Source organism: Magallana gigas, chromosome 2, assembly GCF_963853765.1.
Source record: "Magallana gigas chromosome 2, xbMagGiga1.1, whole genome shotgun sequence".
NCBI lineage: Eukaryota > Metazoa > Mollusca > Bivalvia > Ostreida > Ostreidae > Magallana > Magallana gigas.
Window position 1 is genome coordinate 28,256,995 of NC_088854.1, and position 25,599 is coordinate 28,282,593.

A 25,599-nucleotide genomic window follows, 5' to 3' on the forward strand; every position below is an offset into this window, starting at 1 on the left:
TTTATTATATGAAGATGGTGCTTTACTATATGAAAGTGGTGCTTTATAATATGAAGATGGTGCTTTTTTATGTGATGGTGCTTTTTTATATGATGGTGTTTTTTAATGTGAAGGTGGTCACTCGGAACTCCTCTTATATTAAATATTGAGTTAACCATTTATTATCTTGAAATTTTGAAAGTAAAACAAAAAATTTATGCAATCAAAATCCTTTTGATACACTATTGCTAGGTCCTCTTTTCTCTAGCACAATGAGTATATAAGATATCGAGTTGATCTAGCTGTGTACGACTTTATCTCAACCGAACATACATCTATTAAGTGACAACTATGTAATGACAGAATATTACAAGAATTAAAGCCTTCGTAACGTTATCCTGAACTTTTAAGAGCAGAAAATTGAAATTATTATTTATTTGTGTTTAAGCAAAGGTTATTCGATGAGGCGTAAATACCCTAGCAATCTGATTAAAGTCAGATCTTTGATCAGCTCTTAATTTTGTTATTTTCAACGCCCAGCCGGCCTTCGTCATTGATGACCGTTCCTCTTTCACCTAAGTGGCGAGTTGTAGGAAGATTTCACATTCTGAGTGGTTTTAAAACAAAACATTATAAAAAAAACAAATAAAGGAGCAGATTGAGGATCTGATTTAAACAAATTGATGCCCTAGGTGATAGGATCTGACTTGAAGTTAAAGTAAAGGAAAGTCATATGGAAAGGTCTACTATACTATAATATAGCTCAAAGAAGGCTCTTTTATAAGTGGCAAAAGGCAAAAGTAAAATGTCAAGAAATACTGACAAAATATTGTATTATTCAATTTATCATAGTTGTCAATTCAGTTGAGATTAAGTCGTACAGTTCATCTTGTAACTTAATACTTATTATGCTAAAAAAGAGAAACTATCAGTTGTGTATTTAATGAATTTTAATTGTATCAATTTTGTTCTACTTTTTGAATTTCTAGATAATAAATGTTTAACTCAGTTTTTAAAAATAAAGTTCCGAGTGACCACCTTCACAATAAAAGCACAATCATCAGGCACGTAGCATCGTTTTTGAAAGTGGGGGGGGGGGGGCCGGACTCATCCAAAAAATCTTGACAAGCAAAAAAAAAAAAAAAAAAAAAAAAAAAAGGAAAATTTAAAGTTTCCCAAAAATTTTTCTCCTCATTTCCTTATTTTCATATCAATTTTTTTACATACTCCCAAAAAAGTGGGGGGGGGGGGGGGGGGGGGGGGGGCAAGTCCATGGTTATTCATTTATTTATATGTGAATTTTAAAAAATTTGTTGCTGCGAGAAAAAGTGGGGGGGGGGGGGGGGGCTGGGGCAGCCCCCCCCCCCCGGCCCCCCTGATGCTACGTGCCTGATCATAAAAAAGCACCATCACATAAAAAAGCACCATCTTCATAAAATAAAGCACCATATTCAATTCTTCATATAACAAAGCACTATCTTCACAAAAAGCACCATCTTCATATAATAAAGCACCATTTTCATATAATAAAGCAACATCTTCATATAAAAAAGCACCATCTTCATATAATAAAGCTCCATCTTCATATAATAAAGCTTCATCTTCACATGAAAAAGCCACAACATAATATAATAAAGCACCATCTTCACATGGCATAGCCACATTAGGCAGCTATAGCGTTCCATACCAAAGGGTCATACAACTTTGACCAACTCACTCTTGATCTAAGTAATTTCTAGTCAATTTTTAAATTAAGACTTACAATAAAATGCGAGTTTATCAAAGTGTAATCGCTCATGGAAGTACTTAAACAGTACACATACCATTATTGATCTTTAATACATCTGCACCAGGTGTACATTGTGGGAAAACTTGGAAAAGAATTTTTTCATTTGCGTCCGATAGACTAAAGTCGAAGTCGCAGCTTAATCCTCTGAAAGTGAAATGAACATTTGAGATTGCCTTTATTTTAAAAATGTTAAGATATTCAAAATCGATGACAAGCATTTTAATTTTTTTCAGGAAGATTAGACATAGTAAGTAATAAAAAAAATAAAATTCAAGACAAGCACAACTTATAAAATTTCGTGGATAATCATCCTTCGGAAGATATTCTAAAATTAAAAATTAATACACGTACATGTAGTTACGGGACAGAAGTTATCTGCAAATAATCTTCATATAAAACGTATATAAATATCTTAAACGTATTTTACTGTCACAGTTAATGGTCTATTAATAACAAGAGGCCCATGGGCCATATTGCTCATCTGAGCAATAAAAGTCATTATAAAATCAGCTTTACAGAGTCATATATATACTTATAAATCAAGGCATTCAGAAAATAAACTACGAAATGCTTGCACCAGAGTACTTGCTTACACATTTGGTATTTCAACATATGCGTGATGATATCCGTAAGGTATAATTGATTTTAAGTGATAAGTTATTATTCTGAAATTAATCAGAAACAGTTTCATTTCGATAAACAAGCCCTAAATAGCAAAAATGAGAGTACGGTGGTGGACACGCTTTGGCAGCTCCAAGTCAGGGATAGTTTGCATCAAAATATATGCTTCCAGTGAAATAAATTTGAATGATTACGTAAAGAGTGAATATATTCACTGTGAGCCTATTAAAGAATACAAAGAAGATAAGATTTAACAATTGTTGAATAAATAAAATGAGTAAATTCGTTTCTTCAGTGGACAATTTTAGTTTTGATATCCATTCGCTTGAGAACTTTCCAGAGCGGGGTAACCAAGAACGCGGATTGACTAATTAACGAAAAATGTGGGACGAGTTCATCATGCATCGTTTACCTTGCATCGGACTTCTATTAATACAAAAAGTTAATAAATAAAATGAAACAATTAATGAGATTTTAGTAAGAACTTTCCAGAACGGGGTGCCCAGAAACGGGTTGACTAATTGACATCATGGCGGAAAGTGTAGGGCGAGTTAACCATCGGCTTGCTAGATACTTTGAATCTGACAACTTTGGTTTTAAAGATAATAATGCATAACCTAGCGTATTTTAATTTCATATTTTTTATACCACGACCGATTGGTTGTAAAACTTTGACATTAATTTGTAAACATTAATGAACAGATTATTGTATTCTAAGTCTATAAGTAAAATGGGGACCCCCTTCCCCAAGATTGTTTTTCAAAAGGATCTTTTATCTGAAATTCTTATTTTGGAGAGTAATACAGATTATATTGAAAATTGACCGAAAAGAACCAAATTTAAAAAGAGATACACTAAATTCCCATTCACTGATTTGAAATAAAGACTTTTCAGTTACAACAAACAGGATGAAGGCCACGTACATGATATATTATCCATTTCAGTTTATATTTTTCACTCTGCCCGCTCCTCTAAATATCTAACAATGTAGTTTGTTTTTTAGTTCAATTTTAAAGAATAAGATAAGGAACTAGAGCAAAGCTCGTTGCAAAGCAACGAGTGGGTCTTCCGTTAATGTCGGAAGTAAAGCTGGAAGTTCATGTAAGAAACAGAGCTCTTAAACCAATAACAAGAGTAACTAAAATAAAAAGATGAAAAAAATCGAATTATTCCTGGTACGACTTAACAAAATCCGAATGATTTTAAGTACGACTTAACAAAAACCTTACTTATTTCAAGTACGACTTAACAACTATTTTTGGTACAAGTTAATTTTAATATCAATTTTTAAACCCCGATATCTCTAATGCATCGTCCGATTTTAAAACGGCTTTCAGTGTTAGATTAAGCTGAATAAGCTCTACAAAACAGATAGTCATTTTTGACTTGATCAAAAAATTCAATTTTTCGAAAAATTTGATTCACTTCCGGTTTTGACCGGAAGTGACAGATTTTCATTTCGAGCCTTATTACAGAGGTAAAACGACAAAATCATAACCATTGAAAATTTCGAGCCTCTATCTTAAAGCGTTTTTAGAAACGCCCTGGACAAAATGACTTTTTAAAATTTTTTGTTTAAATGACGTAACGTAAAAACGGAAAGGTCGTTTTCAAAGAAACTTTAGTATCTTAGAGGCATAATAGTTGCACATAATCTCTCAAAGTTTCATAAAAATCGGTTATAAACTTTTTGAGTTATAAAGCCGAAAAGGAGTCAGATACAAAAGATGTCACCTTTGACCTTCCAAACTGTGCTTGTTGCACCATCAAATGTCAGAAACTTAGAAATGTAAAGTTTATTATATTTCTGTGAATATTTCCTATGTAAAATTACAATGAATAAACATGCTATTCCATCTAACTGTGAAATAGTTTCTATGCTATCTGTCCATGGAGAATAGTCAACGAAAGTATTCACCAGCAGCATACGATTTCCCTTTTTTAAACTCGGAACACCTCTGGTATAATCCGATCACGGCATTAAATTCAAAGTCCGATAATTCTAATTTGTTTATCATCAAGAAATTCTGCATCGCCAACAAATAAAGTTTTCTTCAGGATAATAATTAAGATATCTATAGCTATTTACTAACAGAAAGACAGACTAAGACTGTTGTGTTGTGTGAGGATGACAGACAGTTTATTGTCCCCCTCAACAGCAACTATTTCACTTGGCTTCGCCCATGAAATAGTGGCTGTCTTGGAGGACAATAAACTTGCTATTATCCTCATACCCAGTGAATAGATATATAATGTCCCATCCACATAAATTTCGAGTTATATAACCTCCCATTTGTAACCTGCAATTTCACAGTGTAAAGTCAACACAACAGTCTTAGCCGCAAGTTTCACCATTCAATTCTCATGTACGTATTAAACATTAGGGGTTTTCATATTGCATACCAATTCCAACAAGGGAGATCCCTCTAATGATGATCATTAAAATTCATTTTATGAATCTTAGCAACACTCATAAGCCTTCAAGTGCAGCATCTCTTAAGGTGGCTCAAAACACCTTGAAATATTTTCTCAAATCAGCAGAAAATTACTTGATTATGATAGATATCATAATTGATAAGAAGTGCTTAAGTCAAATAGGCAAAAAATGTGCAAATTTGGATGAACAATTACATTTTCAAAAATTTAATTCAATAAACAGTAACAAAAGCTCCAGGCGGACTAAAACTCAAACGCTTTAGAAACCCAATACTTTAACCATTAAGCTATGACGGTATACAACCCAATCGAACGATATTAAGAGTTCAACAACGCGGGGGTGTTAAGGAAGCATATGGAATCTGAGTTACATGTAATTCCGTGAAATCACAAATCTTAGTTATTATGTACATATTCAAATATATAAGCAACAAAACGTAGACCAAAAACAAATAAAAAACACTGAAGACAATTTTTGCCAGAAATTAGTTTGTATTACGTAATTTACACATTGATGACGTCATGACTAAAAGCTGAATGTCGTGTGAATTTGATCGGAAAGCATCGTAAACATATTCCAAATATAACTAATCTAAGAACTCTTATAAAGTATTGTGGTGTGATTTATTGAGAATTGAACATAAGAATACTGGGGGAGATGTTAGTTTAATCAATCATTCGCTAAAAGGTATGTAAATTTGCTTTTATTTCTCCGCCAGGCTTTCCTCTGTCGTTGTTTACGATATAAAAATCTGACTAGAACAACACTACCCCGTGTATATTGAACTTTAAATTTTATACGTATCGTTAGTTTGATCAATGTTTAAATTGAAAAGTGCTGCTAGAATCCCATGTTGTGTGTTGTTTTAATGCAATTTGCCGTTTTCCGTGCAAACGTTAAAAAAGTTGGGAAGGTTTTACGAGAACCGGATAAATAACTTTTTAATAAGGAAAAACATAGGATTCTAGCAGCGGTTTTGATTAAACTGAGATGTTTTGCCTTCACTTCGTATGTTTATTTTATTTTGGAAACCGCGGGGTAGTGTTGTTCTATCACATTTTATGTTAAGGCATATACGTAAGCTATTTATAGTTGTCACGTGATAATGCACTAATGTGGCAGTGATGTACTACCCGATTTTATTGCACTGACATCTATTTTAAAGGATAATACTAAGTTTTTGATCTTATTCTAAATAATTATTTAATTTCACGATTTTGAATACAACAGTCAAAATAAGACGGCATATTGGCCATATGCTTCCTTAATTAACACCCCCGCGAAAACATTTAAATCGCCATCTTGTGAAGTAGTGTCTTAAAAAGTATAAGATGTACCTTAATTTTACAAAAATATTAACGGGTACTTTATCCGAATCGTCCCTTGCTACCTTTAACTTAGTACATTTTATGAACAGATGTCTTTGTCTTAGAATAAGAAAGCTAATGCAATTCTGAGAAAAATGTATACCACATATTGACAATTCCATTGAGGTTTAATAAACATATGGCCATTTAAGTGAACCCACCATTTCCAATTTCTTTTACTCAACACAGATTTACAGGGTTCTCCATATTAAAACATCTTTACCTGACCTTTTAGAGGTCAATTGTTGTTCAACCACCTTTAATAAGAAACCTTATTCAATACAACATACATCTACATGATATTATCTTGATAAAAGCATCACATAACTTAGAAATGCTCTTACATGTATACCCACCCCCTATCTTTTGATTTTCATAAAAAGTCATGGTTTGAAATCTTTTACCTAATTTTCTGAAACTTGTGGCAATTTCTATGAGTCATTTCTCACACATATTTGAAAACAATCATCAATGATACTAAAATTTGATCTTTTTATGTTTCTTGAATGATTTGTAGCATTTTAATAATTAAATAGACAAGTATTTCTGCATGTGATTTCTTTTTTTCCATGAAAAAAAGTAAGCTAACAATCATATTTATTAAATATCTAATCTATTCTGGTTTCTTGTCTCTTTTTAACCATGATAAAACAGTAAGATAAACAAGTTCAACATCTGCCTTAAATAAAATTAAATTCAAACACACCCGGGTAGCTGGAGGCGGAGGAGAATTCCATTAAAAATGTTCAAATTTGACATGTCTTTTTCTACTTTTTTATGTATATATACCTTAAACGGGTGAAAATAGATTGTTTCTTCCTTATTTCAAAAGTAATTATCATTGCTGGTGTTATTCAAAAGTCAAATGTACATTTACATATCCTACATGTAATCTTATGGAGAAAATTGGAAAGAGTTGGGTGATTTTTCAACTATGTAAACACATCTAAATATCTTTATAAAATAAAAAATGAAGGAAACATAATTGCATACTTTTATTGAAAAACAAATTTTCACAACAATTATATTTCTTTAAACAGCCTTAATTTTGTTTTTCATAATTTCTTATCAAACATGAACAAACCACAATAGGACATGATGCTTTCTTAAAGTTCCATTATTGTTCATGCATTATCCGATTTAATTTGAATTACCGGTAGATAGTCTGTAGAACACAAGGAATATGCATGTGGGTAGAGGTGACAGGTTAACCTCAAGAGCTGAAACCACAAGAATCAACAGGTAAAAGCCATGTGGTAACAAGAGTCTGCTTTAAGCTGAAATAAAAAAAAATAAATTAGCTGTGTTAACATACATGTACTTGTAATAGCTGTGTTTACATTAACATATGCATAATATTTTTGGAAAAAATACACTGACCATGCAGTGTTATAAGTATTACATGGGTCATTCTCAAAAAAGGTGGTATTGGGTTGTTCAAGGGCACTAGAAAGTATAATCCTTGATTTTTGCCAAGTTTCACTTTTGTGCTACCTTTGGATATATATTAGCATACATATTGGCACATAAACAGTTAATTCTAACAAAATCTTAAAAATTTAGAAAGTTTATAAGTTGATTTTTTCACATTATTTGACTGTTCCCACTCAGAGTTTGCGACTTTAAATAGGTTTTGTAAAGTAGTAAGACCATTTTTTATTAAAATAATAGGGTCAAGAGATAAAAGGTAAGTAAAATACCTCTCTCAAGCAAAAAGACGAAGAAAATATATGAACAATAATTTTCAGCAAGATCAAGTTTGTCTGTACATGTTTTTATGTCCATGGTGTAACGAAACAAAATATTGGTGTGTAAGAGTTGCTATTCTTAGTAATTTGAAAGATAATTGATGCCTCCTTATTCCCATCGTATAGCTATAAACAATGATAGAAGACAAAATAGCTGAAGATGAAATTTACTCAATTTTTTTAATGATAAGTAAGTAGAAATAAATGTGTAACTTTTTATATTGTCTTTGGGCTAACAGGAAATACTTAGGAAAAAGAAATATTTAGACACTCTGGAAAACAGACAAACTATTGCTATGTGTTGTTGTAGCAGATAATATGCTCTTTTACTCTGAGGGAGCAGTAATTATTTAGCAGAGACAAGTTAATTCATAAATATGTCCTTTGTGTAACAGTCCTTGGTGTAACAAGAACAAAAAGTTACACCATAGACTATCACTGTTATCCCATAGACTATAATTTACATACTTCATTTTTTTGGGAAAGATATGATGAAATTATTCAATAAATATATCACAATGTATCACATTTGTTAGGTTATGCTTATAAATAATGTTGAAGCATCTGTTTGCTGTAGATCTAGATTATTTCTCAATCATGCAATATTTTGTTACTCCAAAGACACATACAATTAACACCAAGGACACAAGACCTAAAATATTCATTTTAAAAAAATTCAGCATTGTCAAATCAAATCAAATTTATCAATTCAAGTATAATTAATATTGAATTTGATATTGGACTTACAGCTTAAGCCAAATTTTCCCTAAAAAATATTATTTGACTTTAAACAAAATGTGTTACCAAGGACTTTTAATGTTACACAAAAGAGTATTTCAATTCCCATGCATGTATTTCTGATAGAAAATTTAATAAAACAAGTATTGTATAAATACATTTTATGACAGATCATGCAATGTAGTATAATAAAATACTAAAATTATTCATCAACTAGATAAAATGGTGTCCATGGTGTAACATGTTGTGTCTTTTGTATAACAAACTTAAATTTTACGCCTGAACTTGCAGAGAATAACAGTAACATGTATAATATATCCGCTGAAAAGTGCATTTGGTAATTTTGAATTCATTTAAAATACATTCAAGCTTTCAAAACAAATTGAGATATTAAAACTTTGATTCTTATAACAGGCAATGTCCATGGTGTAGCATAAGTGTCCTTGGTGAAACATACTGGAACTAAATTGTGTAAATAATTTGACTTTAGGGGCACTACTATGCACATTGATAATGATTACTGTTAAATATATGCATTCATTAGTTATATCTATGAAAACATTCAGTTGTCTCTATTTTAAAATCTGATATTTTTGTGTTTAAATAAAGGTTGTCCTTGGTATAACATTTGGACTAACAATAATTGTCCTTAGTGTAACATCCCTTATTTTGTTTTTATTTTCAAAGATTTTTCAAGAAATATTGAGGTTTTTTCACTTAAGATTATTTTTCATGTCACTTACAAGTGTCTCCCAAAACAAAATCAGGCATTAAATGGAGAAGAAGTTTTCAGTGTGCAATACAATGTCATGAGATAGATGCATATTTCTCATTCACAAACCAAATATGAAAAATTAAGGAAAATACATTATCAAATTCTTGTTTTATGATTAAGTTCAAGAAAAACTTCAAAAAATTTAACTTTAACACCAAACCAAATGCATGAACAATAAGATTTAATGAAATTTATGAATATTTCTTATGTGTTACACCAAAGACTGTTTTCTTTTCATGTGGTTGTAAATATCATATTTTTATAGATTTTCATTTGATGTACTGTTGGCATATTTTAGCAAACAAACATCATGATATGCCCGATACAAACTATGATAAATTCAATCTGGTTGTAAGTACTTTGTTTTTAAACAAGTGGTACTTGAAAAAATCCACCTTTTTTGAGAATGACCCACATATTTAAATATATGACATTAACATTTAGCCAGTACAAAAACAAAAATGTGCATATCAAGTCATAATATCATAACATTAAAATAATTTCTTGGGTATAGACATATCAGATTGAGAGAGAGCGAGAGCAGGAGTGAGCGAGAGAGTTTGTTTTACTTGAAGTGCGACAGCAATATTTCAATTCATAAACTACAAAGGAATATTACCAATCCAAACAGTGTCAAAGTATAAGCTTCTGCTACGTGTATACCATGTTTTGTCAATTCTACTGTGGTTTATTGCGAATAAATTTAGCGAGGGTTTTTTTTTTCTTACGAATTACATGTTTTAAAAACAATACTATGTATAATGCGCATAAAAATGAGGGATTAATAATACATGCTAATTTTAAAATTCAATGCACTTTGGATTTCTTTTACAAGATCGAGATATTTTTGTCACAAAATTAAGTTGCCCTCTGACAGTTTCATGAGTCTTTGCCAAGATTAAAAGAGAGAGAGAGAGAGAGAGAGAGAGAGAGAGAGAGAGAGAGAGAGAGAGAGAGAGAGAGAGAGAGATCTGAGGCACATGCAGTAAAAATTATTTACATACTATGTAGATGTGATATGCATGTATAGCTTACCTAAAATGAATCAATATGTATAAAAGATAATCTAATCTCTCAAATTACAATGATTCTGTGAAATACTTATATCTTGAGAAGACTGTTTAATAGATATCATGGAACATTGACCTAAATTCTGAGCTTGATATAATATTAAATTTGAGACTTTTCATCTCGCACTCTGTTTTACATGCCTGTTACACAAGCATTAAATATAACAGAGAGCGAGACAAAAGGTCTAATTTTAATTAGATTGAATAATTACTTTGTCAAATATATTTATTTAATTAAACACAAGCCTGAGTTTTTTAATTTATAAATCAAGTGAAGGCGATATGGTAAAGATCTGCTATATTTAAATATTTAGGGTGAAGTTATCATCATGCAAACATGCACTCTAATTACAACATTCTATTCTTGTGTACCTTAGGACTCCCACCGCTTTTAATTTTAAATTCTTCATGCAATTTACTACTGATATCCTCTCTTCACTTGCCTTGGATAGTCTTTTAAACACCATCACCAGTCCCGCATTTTCATGTCGTCCACTTTGTTTACATGTAAAAATGGCGACTCTCGATCTCGATGTAAATTCAACATACTTGATTTTCCAAAGTCGGTAGCGTGTTTTGGAGAAAGTCTGAGGCAAATAAAGAGGCGATATCAGCAGTAAATTGCATGAAGAATTTAATGGTACTAATTGTTTTCACAGAATTTGCGTATAAATAAGGCAAATCAGTCCAAAACTAGCGCACGTTTTTCTGTGCAATAAATATACATGTAAAAATTTTTCAATGGGTGGCCCTGTAGCTCTCCGGTCTGTCATTATTTTTTCCCGGAGAGCTACAGTTCTGCAGCTACCGTGAAAATACACTGGACAGATAATATTCCGAGATTCCGCTGACTCTAACGCCCGCTTTTATATTGTGACGTACTTCACAAGCGGAGGTTAGTCAGAGGAATCTCGGATTAGATTGAAAAGTGCAAATACTCCGAAAAGAAAAAGTCAATACGACATATCCTGTATTGAAACATACCTTTATAATCTGTCATACGTTAGTTGAGCTGAAATTTCCACTATCGACGTCTTGCAGGCCTTGCTTCTTTTGAAAATGTAGACACACCGCTATCAGCAGTCAAAACATGGCGAGTTGAAATGGGGAATCGTACGATAATTATTTCGATTAAAACTAATAAGACTAATAAAAATTTACAACGTAATTATCGATCGAAATAACGAAATTGTATCGATAAACACTTTAATTAACTATTTAAAAAACAGAGTCCGGTTTTATGACATGCACGAATTGTTTTCAGCAGGAGTTACTTTCAGTGTGAATTTTACACTATTTTTTAAACCAAGAACACGGAAACAAAATTTCCGGAAAAATCAATATTTAAACCCCGATATCTCTGCAATGCATCATCCGATTTGAAAACAAATTTCAGTTTTGTATTAAGCTTTGCAAACTCTACAATATGCATATAATTTTGTGTTTTATATATAGTTTAATTATCAGTACGAATTGTTTTCAGTAGAAATTACTTTCAGTGTAAAATTTGCACTATTTTTAAAACCAAAAACACGGAATCAAAATTTCCGGAAAGATCAATTTTTAAACCCCGATATCTCTAAAATGCATCATCCGATTTGAAAACGAATTTCAGTTTTGCATTTAGCTTTGCAAACTCTACAACATGCATATAATTTTATTTTTCGCTTAAAAAAATGAAAATTCCGAAAAATTAGAATCACTTCCGGTTTCGACCGGAAGTGACAAAATAATTTTTTTTGTAAATTTGCCATAAGTAAATCCGCAGATTTACAATCACAGAGAATTTCAAGTCTTTATAAACAACCGTTTACGAGAAAAGTCCTGGACAAAATCACTTTTTGAAATTTTTAAAAATGACGTAACTAGAAAACGGAAGTGACTTAATGACTGAAAGTTTAAAATCTTCAAGGGACAACTATTTAACATAATCCCTGAACATTTCTTGCAAATCGGTTGAATAGTTTTTGAGATATAAAGCAAAAAATAAGTCAGAAGGAAAAACAAGAAGAATAATAATAATAAAACTAGAGCAAAGCTCGTTGCAAAGCAACGAGTGGGTCTTCCGTCAATGTCGGAAGTAAAGCTGGAAGTTCCTGTAAGAAGCAGAGCTCTTAAACCAATAACAAGAGTAACTAAAATAAAAAGATGAAAAAAATCGAATATTCCTGGTACGACTTAACAAAATACTAATGATTATAAGTACGACTTAACAAAAACCTTTCCGATTTTAAGAACGACTGAACAAAAAAATTCCGAATGTGTTCAGGTACGACTTAACAATTATTTTTGGTAAGAGTTAATTTTACTTTGAACATTACGCTATTTTTTAAACCAAGGACGCGGAATCAAAATTTCCGGAAAAATCAATTTTTAAACCCCGATATCACTGTCATGCATCGTCCGATTTTCAAACGGATTTCAGTTTCGTATTCAGCGTAACCAACTCTACAAACCTCGTAAATTTTTGAAATTGAAACGAAAAATTCGAAAATTCGAAAATTTTCAAACACTTCCGGTTTGGACCGGAAGTGACGGAAACTAAATTCCAGCCTTATGTCCAAATAAAAACGATCATTGCTTCAACACAGAAAATTTCAAGTCTCTATCTTGAAGCGTTTTTGAAAAACGCCCTGGACAAAATCACTTTTTTAAAATTTAAAATTGACGTAACGTAAAAACAGAAGTGACGTTGTAGTTCAAAATTTAACATCTTTAAGGGACAATAATGCTTCATAATCCCTGAAAGTTTCATTAAAATCCGTTGAAAACTTTTTGAGATATTAAGCTTTAAAAAAGTCAGAAAAATAAAGAAAAAGAATAATAATAATAACTAGAGCAAAGCTCGTTGCAAAGCAACGAGTGGGTCTTCCGTTATTATCGGAAGTAAAGCTGGAAGTTCCTGTCAGAAGCAGAGCTCTTAAACCAATAACAAGAGTAACTAAAATAAAAAGATGAAAAAAATCGAATTATTCCTGGTACGACTTAATAAAATACGAATGATTTTAAGTACGACTTAACAAAAACCTTTTCGATTTTAAGAACGACTTAACAAAAAAACCCGAATGTGTTTAAGTACGACTTAGCAATTTTTTTTGGTACGAGTTAATTTTACTTTGAACATTACGCTATTTTTTAAACCAAGGACGCGGAAAGAAAATTTCCGGAAAAATCAATTTTTAAACCCCGATATCTCTATAATGCATCTTCCGATTTTCAAACGGATTTCAGTTTCGTATTCAGTATGACCAACTCTACAAACCTCATAAACATTTTAAATTAAAACGAAAAATTCGAAAATTCGAAAATTTTAAAACACTTCCGGTTTGGACCGGAAGTGTCGGAAACTAAATTCCAGCCTTATGTCCAAATAAAAACGATCAATGCTTCAACACAGAAAATTCAAAGTCTTTATCTTTAAGCGTTTTTGAAAAACGCCCTGGACAAAATCACTTTTTTAAAATATAAAAATTGACGTAACGTAAAAACGAAAGTGACGTTGTACTTAAAAAATTAACATCTTTTAGGGACAGTGATGTGTCATAATCCCTGAAAGTTTCATGTAAATCCGTTGAAAACTTTTTGAGATATTAAGCTTTAAAAAAGTCAGAAAAATAAAGAAAAAGAATAATAATAATAACTAGACACGATCTCGTTGCGAGCAACGAGGAGGTCTTCCGTCTGATTCTTAGAAGAGGAAATGACCTTGCCTTTTATCTTCATCAACAAAACATATCAGGAAATGCAGATGTGATCTAAACGAGCGATGGATGAAGGATTATACACCCCGTTGGATCCCTACTTTAGGGACCAGCCCCATTTTATTTCATATCAAAAAAGAGGTCTTTTAATTTCGAAATATTTTGTGTAAAAAGTTTAGAAATGTATTACTGTTCTTGATTTATCTGGAAGAGATCCTGGGAACAGATAACAAACAAGTTTTGTTGCAGGTTGTTAACCACATTTTCAAGCGTATTTTGTTCAATATTGCTTCTTAAATTTTTTTTTTCAAATTTTGGGACGTTGATGATAACTTCGGACTTTTGGCTCCTTAAAATCCCTTATTACATAACATAGGAGTAAACAATTTTCATGTATAGGTACATAACGTTTCGATAAACATAATTGCTTCTGTAATGTATTTCAAAATATTTCACAAGTGTTAAGAAAGTATGTACCGTTTAAGAGATATCTGGAGAAGATCATTTTAGGGGCCGACCTTTATAACTCCTTTTAGGAAGTGGATAACAAAAAACAGTTATGGTTACATATTGTTGAGTACTACTTTTCAAAATTTTTCTCTATTTTGAGATATTGAAGATTAAAATGTCAGACATCTGGCCCCTTAAAGTCCCTAATTAAGAAACATAAGAGTAAACAATTTTCATGTATAGGTACATAACATTTCGATTAACATAATTGCTTCCATAATGTATTACAAAATATTTCACAATTAAAAGTTATGATTAAAAGACTTTAGATTTAACTCTATTGACCCCTAATTTGAAGGGCCAGCCCCTTTTTCTTGATATAAAAAAAAAGCTCTTGTCATTTCAAACTTATTTTGTTCAGAAATTATGTAGAAATTATGTACCGTTCTCGAGATATCTGGAAGAGATCGTTTTAGGGGCAGACCCTATAACTCCTTTTAGGGACCGGATAACAAAAAAATTATGGTTGCAAATTGTTGACGACATTATTTGAAGCATCTTTTGTTCCATATTGCTTTTCAAAATTTCTCTCCATTTTTAAATATGTAAGATCAAAATTTCGGACTGCTAGCCCCTTAAAATCCCTAAATACGTAACAAAGGAGTAAACAATTGTCATGCATAGGTATATAACGTTACAATGAACATAACTGCTTCTATAAAGTATTACAAAATATTTCACATTAAAAAAATATTATAAGACTACTTTAGAGCCCTTTCGGCCCTTAATTAAAAGGGCCAGCCCCTTTTCTATGATGTCAAATGAAAGTTCTTGACTTTTTAAAGTTTTTTTGTTCTATAAGCCTTAACAAAATACTTTTGAGAAAAAAGATATTCAAAGAAAACCACAAAAAAATCACAACGCTTTTTATCACAATTTTTTAAGCTCAGGCGAGCTTCGGTGTTTTTTGTCACAGAACAATGAAAATGCTTCTGTCATATCCACAATTATAGGTCTACAAACCCTGAAAATTTGAATCAAATATCTGTTTTCGTTTAGGAGAAAATCACCGGACAAGCCGACCCTCTAAAAATCGTAAAAACGTCAATATCTCTAAAACGGAAATGACGTCATCAATACAAAAAATTTCCAATAAGGTTCACATCAATATGTATTAGTTCTGTAAGTTTCATTAAAATCAGTCAAGGCGTTCCCGAGAACTCGCGTGCACAAAAATGCGTAAGAAAAAAAAAGAATAATAATAAGGGAAACAGAAACAAAGCAATAACAAGAAGGTCTTCCGTTGGAAACGGAAGACCTTAATAATAAAAAGAAACAATAGAATAACAAGAGGGTCTTCCGTTGGAAACGGAAGACCCTAACTAGACACGATCTCGTTGCGAGCAACGAGGAGGTCTTCCGTCCGATTTTTAGAAGAGGAAATGACCTTGCCTTTTATCTTCATCAACGAAACATATCAGGAAATGCAGATGTGATCTAAAAGAGCGATGGATGAAGGATTATACACCCCGTTGGATCCCTAATTTGAGGGACCAGCCCCATTTTATTTCATATAAAATAAGAGGTCTTTTGATTTCAATACATTTTGTGTAAAAAGTTTAAAAATTTGTTACCGTTCTTGATTTATCTGGAAAAAATCGTGGAAACGGATAACAAACAAGTTTTCGTTGCAAATTGGTAAACGCATTTTTTGTTCAATATTGCTTCTTAAAATGGATTTTTTACGTTGATAATAAGTTCGGACTTCTGGCCCCTTAAAATCCCTTATCATATAACATAGGAGTAAACAGTTTTCAAGTATAAGAACATAACATTTCGATTAACATAACTGCTTCTGTAATTTATTACAAAATATTTCACAATCAAAAGTTATGATTAAAAGACTTTAGAGCCTTATCGGCCCCTAATTGAAAGGCCAGCACTTTTTCTTGATGTGAAAAGAAAGCTCTTCTCATTTCAAACACATTTTGTTCAACAAGTATGTAGAAATTATGCACCGTTCTCCAGTTATCTGAAATATTGTTTTAGGGGCTGGTCCGGCCTATAACTCCTTTTTGGGACCGGATAACAAAACAATTATGGTTGCAAATTGTTAACGACATTATATGGAGCATATTTTGTTCAACATTGCTTTTCAAAATTTCTCTCCATTTTCAGATATATAAGATCAAATTTCGGACTGCTGGCACCTTAAAATCCCTAATTACGTAACAAACGAGTAAACAATTGACATGTATAGGTACATAACGTTACGATAAACATAATTGCTTCTATAAAGTATTACAAAATATATCACAGTAAAAAGATATTATTAGAATACTTTAGAGCCCTTTCGGACCTTAATTTACAGGGCCAGCCCCTTTTCCCTGATGCCAAATGAAAGCTCTTGACTTTTTAAAGTTTTTTTGTTCTACAAGTTTTAACAAAATACTTTTGAGAAAAAAGATATTCAAAGAAAACCACGAAAAAATCATGACGCTTTTTATCTCAATTTTTAAGCTCAGGCGAGCTTCGGTGTTTTTTGTCACAGAACAATGAAAATGCTTCTGTCATATCCACAATTATAGGTCTACAAACCCTAAAAATTTGAATCAAATATCTGTTTTCATTTAGGAGAAAATCACCGGACAAGCCGACCCTCTAAAAATTGTAAAAACGTCAATATCTCTAAAACGGAAATGATGTCATCAATATAAAAAATTTCCAATAAGGTTCAGATCAATATGTGTTAGCTCTGAAAGTTTCATTAAAATCAGCCAAACAGTTCCCGAGAACTTGCGTTCACAAAAATGCGTAAGAAAAAAAAAGAAGAATAATAATAAGGGAAACAGAAACAAAGCAATAACAAGAAGGTCTTCCGTTGGAAACGGAAGACCTTAATAATAATAAAAAGAAACAATAGAATAACAAGAGGGTCTTCCGTTGGAAACGGAATACCCTAACTAGAGCAAAGCTCGTTGCAAAGCAACGAGTGGGTCTTCCGTTAATGTTGGAAGTAAAGCTGGAAGTTCCTGTAAGAAGCAGAGCTCCTAAACTAATAACAAGAGTAACTAAAATAAAAAATGAAAGAAAATCGAATTATTCCAGGTACGACTTAACAAAATCCGAATGATTTTACGTACGACTTAACAAAAACCTTTCCGATTTCAAGAACGACTTAACAAAAAAAATCCGAATGTGTTACAGTACGACTTAACAATTAATTTTTAGGTACAAGTTGATTTAACCAAGAACTTGATACTACTTGCTTAACCAAAAACACGGAATCAAAATTTCCGGAAAAATCATTTTTTGAACTCGTATATCTCTGTAATGCATCGTCCGATTTTAAAACGGCTTTCAGTGTTAGATTCAGCTAAAAAAGCTCTATAAAACACATATTCATTTTTGATTGGATCAGAAAATTCATTTTTTCGAAAAATTTGATTCCCTTCCGGTTTCGACCGGAAGTGACAGATTTTCATTTCCAGCCTTATTACAGAGGAAAATCGATTAAATCATAACCATTGAAAATTTCAAGCCTCTATCTTAAAGCGTTTTTGAGAAACGCCGCGGACAAAATAACTTTTTGAAAATTTTAAAAATGACGTAACGTAGAAACGGAAGTGACGTTTTCAAAAAAACTTCACAAACTTTGAGATATTATAGTTGCACACAACCTCTGAAAATTTCATCAAAATCAGTTGTAAACTTTTTGAGTTATAAAGCCGAGAAAGAGTCAGAAAAAAAAAAGAAAAAGTATAAGAATAATAACTAGAGCAAAGCTCGTTGCAAAGCAACGAGTGGGTCTTCCGTTAATGTCGGAAGTAAAGCTGGAAGTTCCTGTAAGAAGCAGAGCTCTTGAACCAATAACAAGAGTAACTAAAATAAAAAGATGAAAAAATCGAATTATTCCTGGTACGACTTAACAAAATCTGAATGATTTTAAGTACGACTTAACAAAAACCTTCCTGATTTCAAGAACGACAGAACAAAAAAATCCGAATGTGTTCAAGTACGACTTAACAATTATTTTGGGTACGAGTTAACTTTACTTTGAACATTACGCTATTTTTTAAACCAAGGACGCGGAATCAAAATTTCCGGAAAAATCAATTTTTAAACCCCGATATCTCTTTTATGCATTGTCCGATTTTAAAACGGATTTCAGTGTTAGATTCAGTTTGATAAGCTTTATAAAACACATATTCATTTTTGATTTGATCAGAAAATTCATTTTTTCGAAAAATTTGTTTCACTTCCGGTTTCGACCGGAAGTGACGGATTTTTATTTCAAGCCTTATTGCACATGTAAATTGCAAAATTTATAACCACAGAAAATTTCAAGACTCTATCTTAAAGTGTTTTTGAGAAATGTCACGGACAAAATGACTTTTTTTAAAGTTTAAAAATGACGTAACGTCAAAACGTTAGTGACGTTGTTATGGAAACTTTAACATCTTTGGGGCATTATAATTGCACATAATCCCTGAAAGTTTCTTTTAAATAAGTTGAAAACTTCTTGAGTTATGAAGCCAAAAAGGAGTCAGAAAAAAAAGAAAAAGAAAAAAAATAATAACTAGAGCAAAGCTCGTTGCAAAGCAACGAGTGGGTCTTCCGTTAATGTCGAAAGTAAAGCTGGAAGTTCCTGTAAGAAGCAGAGCTCTTAAACCAAAAACAAGAGTACCTTAAATAAAAAGATGAAAAAATCGAATTATTCCTGGTACGACTTAACAAAATCCGAATGATTTTACGTACGACTTAACAAAAACCTTTCCGATTTCAAGAACGACTTAACAAAAAAAATCCGAATGTGTTACAGTACGACTTAACAATTAATTTTTAGGTACAAGTTACTTTAACCAAGAACTTGATACTACTTTCTTAACCAAAAACGCGGAATCAATATTTCCGGAAAAAATCATTTTTTGAACTCGTATATCTCTGTTATGCATCGTCCGATTTTAAAACGACTTTCAGTGTTTGATTCAGCTAAATAAGTTCTATAAAACACATATTCGTTTTTGATTTGATCAGAAAATTCATTTTTTCGAAAAATTTGATTCCCTTCCGGTTTCGACCAGAAGTGACAGATTTTTATTTCCAGCCTTATTACAGAGGCAAATCGATTTAATCATAGCCATTGAAAATTTCAAGCCTCTATCTTAAAGGTTTTTTGAGAAACGCCGCGGACAAAATGACTTTTTGAAAATTTTAAAAATGACGTAACGTAAAAACGGAAGTGACGTTTTCAAAGAAACTTCACAAACTTTGAGGTATTATAGTTGCACACAATCTCTGAAAATTTCATCAAAATCGGTTGTAAACTCTTTGAGTTATAAAGCCGAAAAGGAGTCAGAAAAAAAAATAAAAAGAACTAGAGCAAAGCTCGTTGCAAAGCAACGAGTGGGTCTTCCGTTAATGTCAGAAGTAAAGCTGGAAGTTCCTGTAAGAAGCAGAGCTCTTAAACCAACAACAAGAGTAGCGAAAATAAAAAGTTGAAAAAATCGAACTATTCCTGGTACGACTTAACAAAATACGAATGATTTTAAGTACGACTTAACCAAAACATTTCCGATTTCAAGAACGACTTAACAAAAAAAATCCGAATATGTTCAAGTACGACTTAACAATTATTTTTGGTACGAGTTAATTTTACTTTGAACATAACGCTATTTTTTAAACCAAGAAAGCGGAATCAAAATTTCCGGAAAAATGAATTTTTAAACCCCGATATCTCTGTTATGCATCGTCCGATTTTAAAACGGCTTTCAGTGTTCGATTCAGCTTAATAAGCTCTAGAAAACAAATGTTCGTTTTTGATTTGATCAGAAAATTCATTTTTTCGAAAAATTTGTTTCACTTCCGGTTTCGACCAGAAGTGTCAGATTTTCATTTCGAGCCTTATTACAGAGATAAATTGACCAAATCATAACCGTTGAAAATTTCAAGCCTCTATCTTAAAGCGTTTTTGAGAAACGCCGCGGACAAAATGACTTTTTGAAAATTTTAAAAATGACGTAACGTAAAAAAGGAAGTGACGTTGTCAAGAAAACTTTAACATCTTTGAGGGATAATAGTTTTACATTATCTCTGAAAATTTCATCAAAATCGGTTGGAAACTTTTTGAGTTATAAAGCCGAGAAGGAGACAGAAAAAAAAAGAAAAAGTATAATAACTAGAGCAAAGCTCGTTGCAAAGCAACGAGTGGGTCTTCCGTTAATGTCGGAAGTAAAGCTGGAAGTTTCTGTAAGAAGCAGAGCTCTTAAACCATTAAAAAGAGTAACTAAAATAAAAAGATGAAAAAATCGAATTATTCCTGGTACGACTTAACAAAATCCGAATGATTTTAAGTACGACTTAACAAACACCTTTCCGATTTCAAGAACGACTTAACAAAAAAAATCCGAATTGTCTAAGTACGACTTAACAATTTTTTTTGGTACGAGTTAATTTTACTTTTAACATTTCGCTATTTTCTAAACCAAGGACGCCGGAATTTTCCGGAAAAATCAATTTTTAAACCCCGATATCTCTGAAATGCATCGTCCGATTTTAAAACGGCTTTCAGTGTTAGATTCAGCTTGATAAGCTCTATAAAACACATATTCATTTTTGATTTGATCAGAAAATTCATTTCTTCGAAAAATTTGTTTCACTTCCGGTTTCGACCGGAAGTGACAGATTTTCATTTCGAGCCTTATTACAGAGGTAAATCGATCAAATCATAACCATTGAAAATTTCAATCCTCTATCTTAAAGCGTTTTTGAGAAAAGTCCGGGACAAAATGACTTTTTGAAATTTTTAAAAATGACGTCACGTCAAAACGGGGGTGACGTTCTCTTTAAAAGTTTAACATTTTTGAGGGACGCCAACTTGCAACAATCTCTGATAATTTCATCAAAATCGGTTAAAAACCTTTTGAGTTATGAGGCAAAAAAGGAGTCAGAAGAAAAGAAAAAGAATAATAACTAGAGCAAAGCTCGTTGCAAAGCAACGAGTGGGTCTTCCGTTAATGTCGGAAGTAAAGCTGGAAGTTTCTGTAAGAAGCAGAGCTCTTAAACCATAAACAAGAGTAACTAAAATAAAAAGATGAAAAAATCGAATTATTCCTGGTACGACTTAACAAAATCCGAATGATTTTAAGTACGACTTAACAAACACCTTTCCGATTTCAAGAACGACTTAACCAAAAAAAAAATCCAAATTGTTCAAGTACGACTTAACAACTATTTTTGGTACGAGTTAATTTTACTTTTAACATTTCGCTATTTTTTAAACCAAGGACGCGGAATCAAAATTTCCGGAAAAATCAATTTTTAAACCCCGATATCTCTGTAATGCATCGTCCGATTTTAAAACGGCTTTCAGTGTTAGATTCAGCTTAATAAGTTATACAAAACACATATTCATTTTTTATTTGATCAGAAAATTCATTTTTTCGAAAAATTTGTTTCACTTCCGGTTTCGACCGGAAGTGACAGATTTTCATTTCCAGCCTTATTACAGAGGTAAATCGATTAAATTATAAGCATTGAAAATTTCAAGCCTCTATCTTAAAGCGTTTTTGCGAAACGCTGCGGACAAAATGACTTTTTGAAAATTTTAAAAATGACGTAACGTAAAAACGGAGGTGACGTTTTTAAAGAAACTTCAAAAACTTTGAGGTATAATAAATGCACATAATCTCTGAAAGTTTCGTCAAAATCGGTTGTAAACTTTTTGAGTTATAAAGCCGAGAAGGAGTCAGAAAAAAAAATAAAAAGTATAATAATAACTAGAGCAAAGCTCGTTGCAAAGCAACGAGTGGGTCTTCCGTTACTACCGGAAGTAAAGCTGGAAGCTTCTGTAAGAAGCAGAGCTCTTAAACCAATAACAAGAGTAACTAAAATAAAAAGTTGAAAAAAATCGAATTATACCTGGTACGACTTAACAAAATCCGAATGATTTTAAGTACGAATTAACAAAAGCCTTTTTTAATTTTAAGAACGACTTAACAAAAAAAAATCCGAATGTGTTTAAGTACGACTTAACAATTATTTTTGGTACGAGTTAACTTTACTATGAACATTATGCTATTTATTAAACCAAGGACGCGGAATCAAAATTTCCGGAAAAATCAATTTTTAAACCCCGATATCTCTGTAATGCATCGTCCGATTTTAAAACGGCTTTCAGTGTTAGATTCAGCTTAATAAGCTCTACAAAAAACATATTCGTTTTTGATTTGATCAGAAAATTCATTTTTTCGAAAAATTTGTTTCACTTCCGGTTTCGACCGGAAGTGACAGATTTTCATTTCGAGCCTTATTACAGAGGTAAATCGACCAAATCATAACCATTGAGAATTTCAAGTCTCTATCTTAAAGCGTTTTTGAGAAACGCCGCGGACAAAATGACTTTTTGAAAATTTTAAAAATGACGTAACGTAAAAACGGAAGTGACGTTGTCAAGATAACTTTATCATCTTTGAGTGATAATAGTTTCACATTATCTCTGAAAGTTTCATCAAAATCGGTTGGAAACTTTTTGAGTTATAAAGCCGAGAAGGAGTCAGAAAAAAAAAGAAAAAGTATAATAATAAAAAGAAACCGAAGAATAACAAGAGGGTCTTCCGTTGAAAACGGAAGACCCTAAAAAGAAACCGAAGAATAACAAGAGGGTCTTCCGTTGAAAACGGAAGACCCTAAAAAGAAACCGAAGAATAACAAGAGGGTCTTCCGTTGAAAACGGAAGACCCTAATAATAATAATAAAAAGAAACCGAAGAATAACAAGAGGGTCTTCCGTTGAAAACGGAAGACCCTAATAATAATAATAATAGAAAGAAACCGAAGAATAACAAGAGGGTCTTCCGTTGGAAACGGAAGACCCTAATAAAAAGAAACCGTAGAATAACAAGAGGGTCTTCCGTTGGAAACGGAAGACCCTAAAAAGAAACCGAAGAATAACAAGAGGGTCTTCCGTTGGAAACGGAAGACCCTAAAAAAAAATCGGACATTAAAAAATCGGACTAAGGATATGTCAAAATGTTACATATAAGTAAAACCTTATATTATAACATTTGAGTTTTGGTGAATTAAAAATGTTTTCCTTTGTAAAATTGGACCCCCCCCCCCCCCCCCCTAATGTATCTACACCCTACTCCTGAAAAATACGATTTTGACGAATTTGAATCTACATTATCTAAAGTTGCTCTCACTAATGTTGAACACTTTCTAAGAAAATGACTTTTTTAGAAAAAGATTTTTCTCAATATTTTCAGTTGTAAAGATTTTACCCCTCCCCATTGTTCCCCTACCCTACCCCGGGGATCATAATTTGACCAAACTTGAATCTACCCTACCTGATGATACTTCACACAAGTTACAGTTGTGTTCTAAGTAAGGAATTTAGAATAAAAATTTTCTTTATATTCCTATTTAAAAATTTGACCCCCAATTATGGCCCCATCTTACCCCCGGGAACCACGATTTGAACAAAATTGAATCTAAACTATCTGAGGATTCTTCCACACAAGTTTAAGCTTTTCTGGCCAAATGGTATTTGACTAGAAGATTTTTGAAGATTAACTCTATATATTCTTAAATAAAACTTCAACCCCCCTCCCCCTGATCTAAAAGTATTTGAGTAGACGATTTTTAAAGTTTAGCTCTATATAAAATTAACTCCTATGTAAAACTTTGACCCCCCCCCCCCCTTGTAGCCTCACCTTACCCCCGGGAACTATGATTTGAACAAACTTTAAGTATATACACTCTCTGAGGATGCCTCCACACGTACAAGTTTCAGCTTTTCTGGCCAAATGGTTTTTGAGAAGAATATTTTTAAAGATAAATTATATATACTCCAGACCTATGTAAAACGTTGACCCACATTGTGGCCCCATCTTACCCCCAGGGACCATGATTTGAACAAACTTGAATCTACACTATCTTAGGATGCTTCCACACAAGTTTCAGCTTTTCTGGCCAAATGTTTTTTGAGAAGAAGATTTTTGAAAAATATCACAAAATTTTCAAAAATACTAACTATTTTCCCTTAAAATAGGGCGTGGCCCTTTATTTTAACAAACTTGAGTCCTTTTTAGCCAATGATGCTCTGTGCAAAGTTTGGTTGAAATTGGCTCAGTGGTTTAGGAGAAGAAGTCGAAAATATAAAAAAGTTTACAGACAGACGGACGGACGGACGCCGGACAAAAAGTGATAAGAAAAGCTCACTTGAGCTTTCAGCTCAGGTAAAATAAAAAGTATCTTCCATAAATGACTGATTTGGAAAGTTAGCAATTTTAAGACGTCAAATATAAAACGTTATACAGTGGTTTGTTTGTCAACAACTAAGAATCATAATAAAAATGCAAATTGTAGGGTCGCATGCGGTTATTGATAATAAAAGTAAGTTCTAACCCATATATTACATTCCTATACTAATTGTTTAACCTTCCGAGAGATTGGGTGATATTAGTCTTGAGGTCATGAGTTAAACCAAATCAAATTAAATTTTAAACTATATTATTATATTAAATTTTGAATCTTTCTGTGGGGTCCCAGTACTGGCACAAAGGTAACACAATATACTGTGGAATCATTAAATTCTATGGTGGCTTAATTTTCGTGGAATTCGTGGATACCTCTCGTCCACTAAGTATTAAATATGGGTTAAAAAGTCATATTTCCTTTTATACATGTAGGTATAAGATAATACACGAAATTACGTCCTCACTAACCTGTAAAACTTGAGCAATCCACGGAAATTGCCCCCTCCCTCCCCGAAATCTAAGGATTCCACAGTATACTATATCAGGATGCGTGCATATTCAATTATCTCATTGTGCAACATTGAATTTCTCAAAAAGATGTTAATTAAATTTAAATAATTTAGATAATGATCAGGAATCATAGTTTGAATTATTATGAATCAACAA

The 25,599-nt window shown here is 32.2% G+C and overlaps 1 protein-coding gene and 1 long non-coding RNA gene across 6 annotated transcripts in view; both read right to left on the reverse strand.

The window, feature by feature from the left end:
- LOC105336574 (uncharacterized) overlaps positions 1 to 25,599 on the reverse strand; it is a 231,635-nt gene that overhangs the window by 73,336 nt on the left and 132,700 nt on the right. For all 5 annotated transcript variants that reach the window (XM_066075970.1, XM_066075967.1, XM_066075969.1 and 2 more), the window contains exon 12: positions 1,803 to 1,912. In XM_066075970.1, the coding sequence (XP_065932042.1) occupies positions 1,803 to 1,912 (110 nt within the window). The remainder of the gene's footprint in view (positions 1 to 1,802; positions 1,913 to 25,599) is intronic.
- Positions 7,174 to 12,701, reverse strand: LOC136272900 (uncharacterized). Its single transcript, XR_010710960.1, has 2 exons — positions 11,509 to 12,701; positions 7,174 to 7,470 (listed from the first exon to the last, which is right to left on the reverse strand). It is a non-coding gene; the product is annotated as an uncharacterized lncRNA (long non-coding RNA).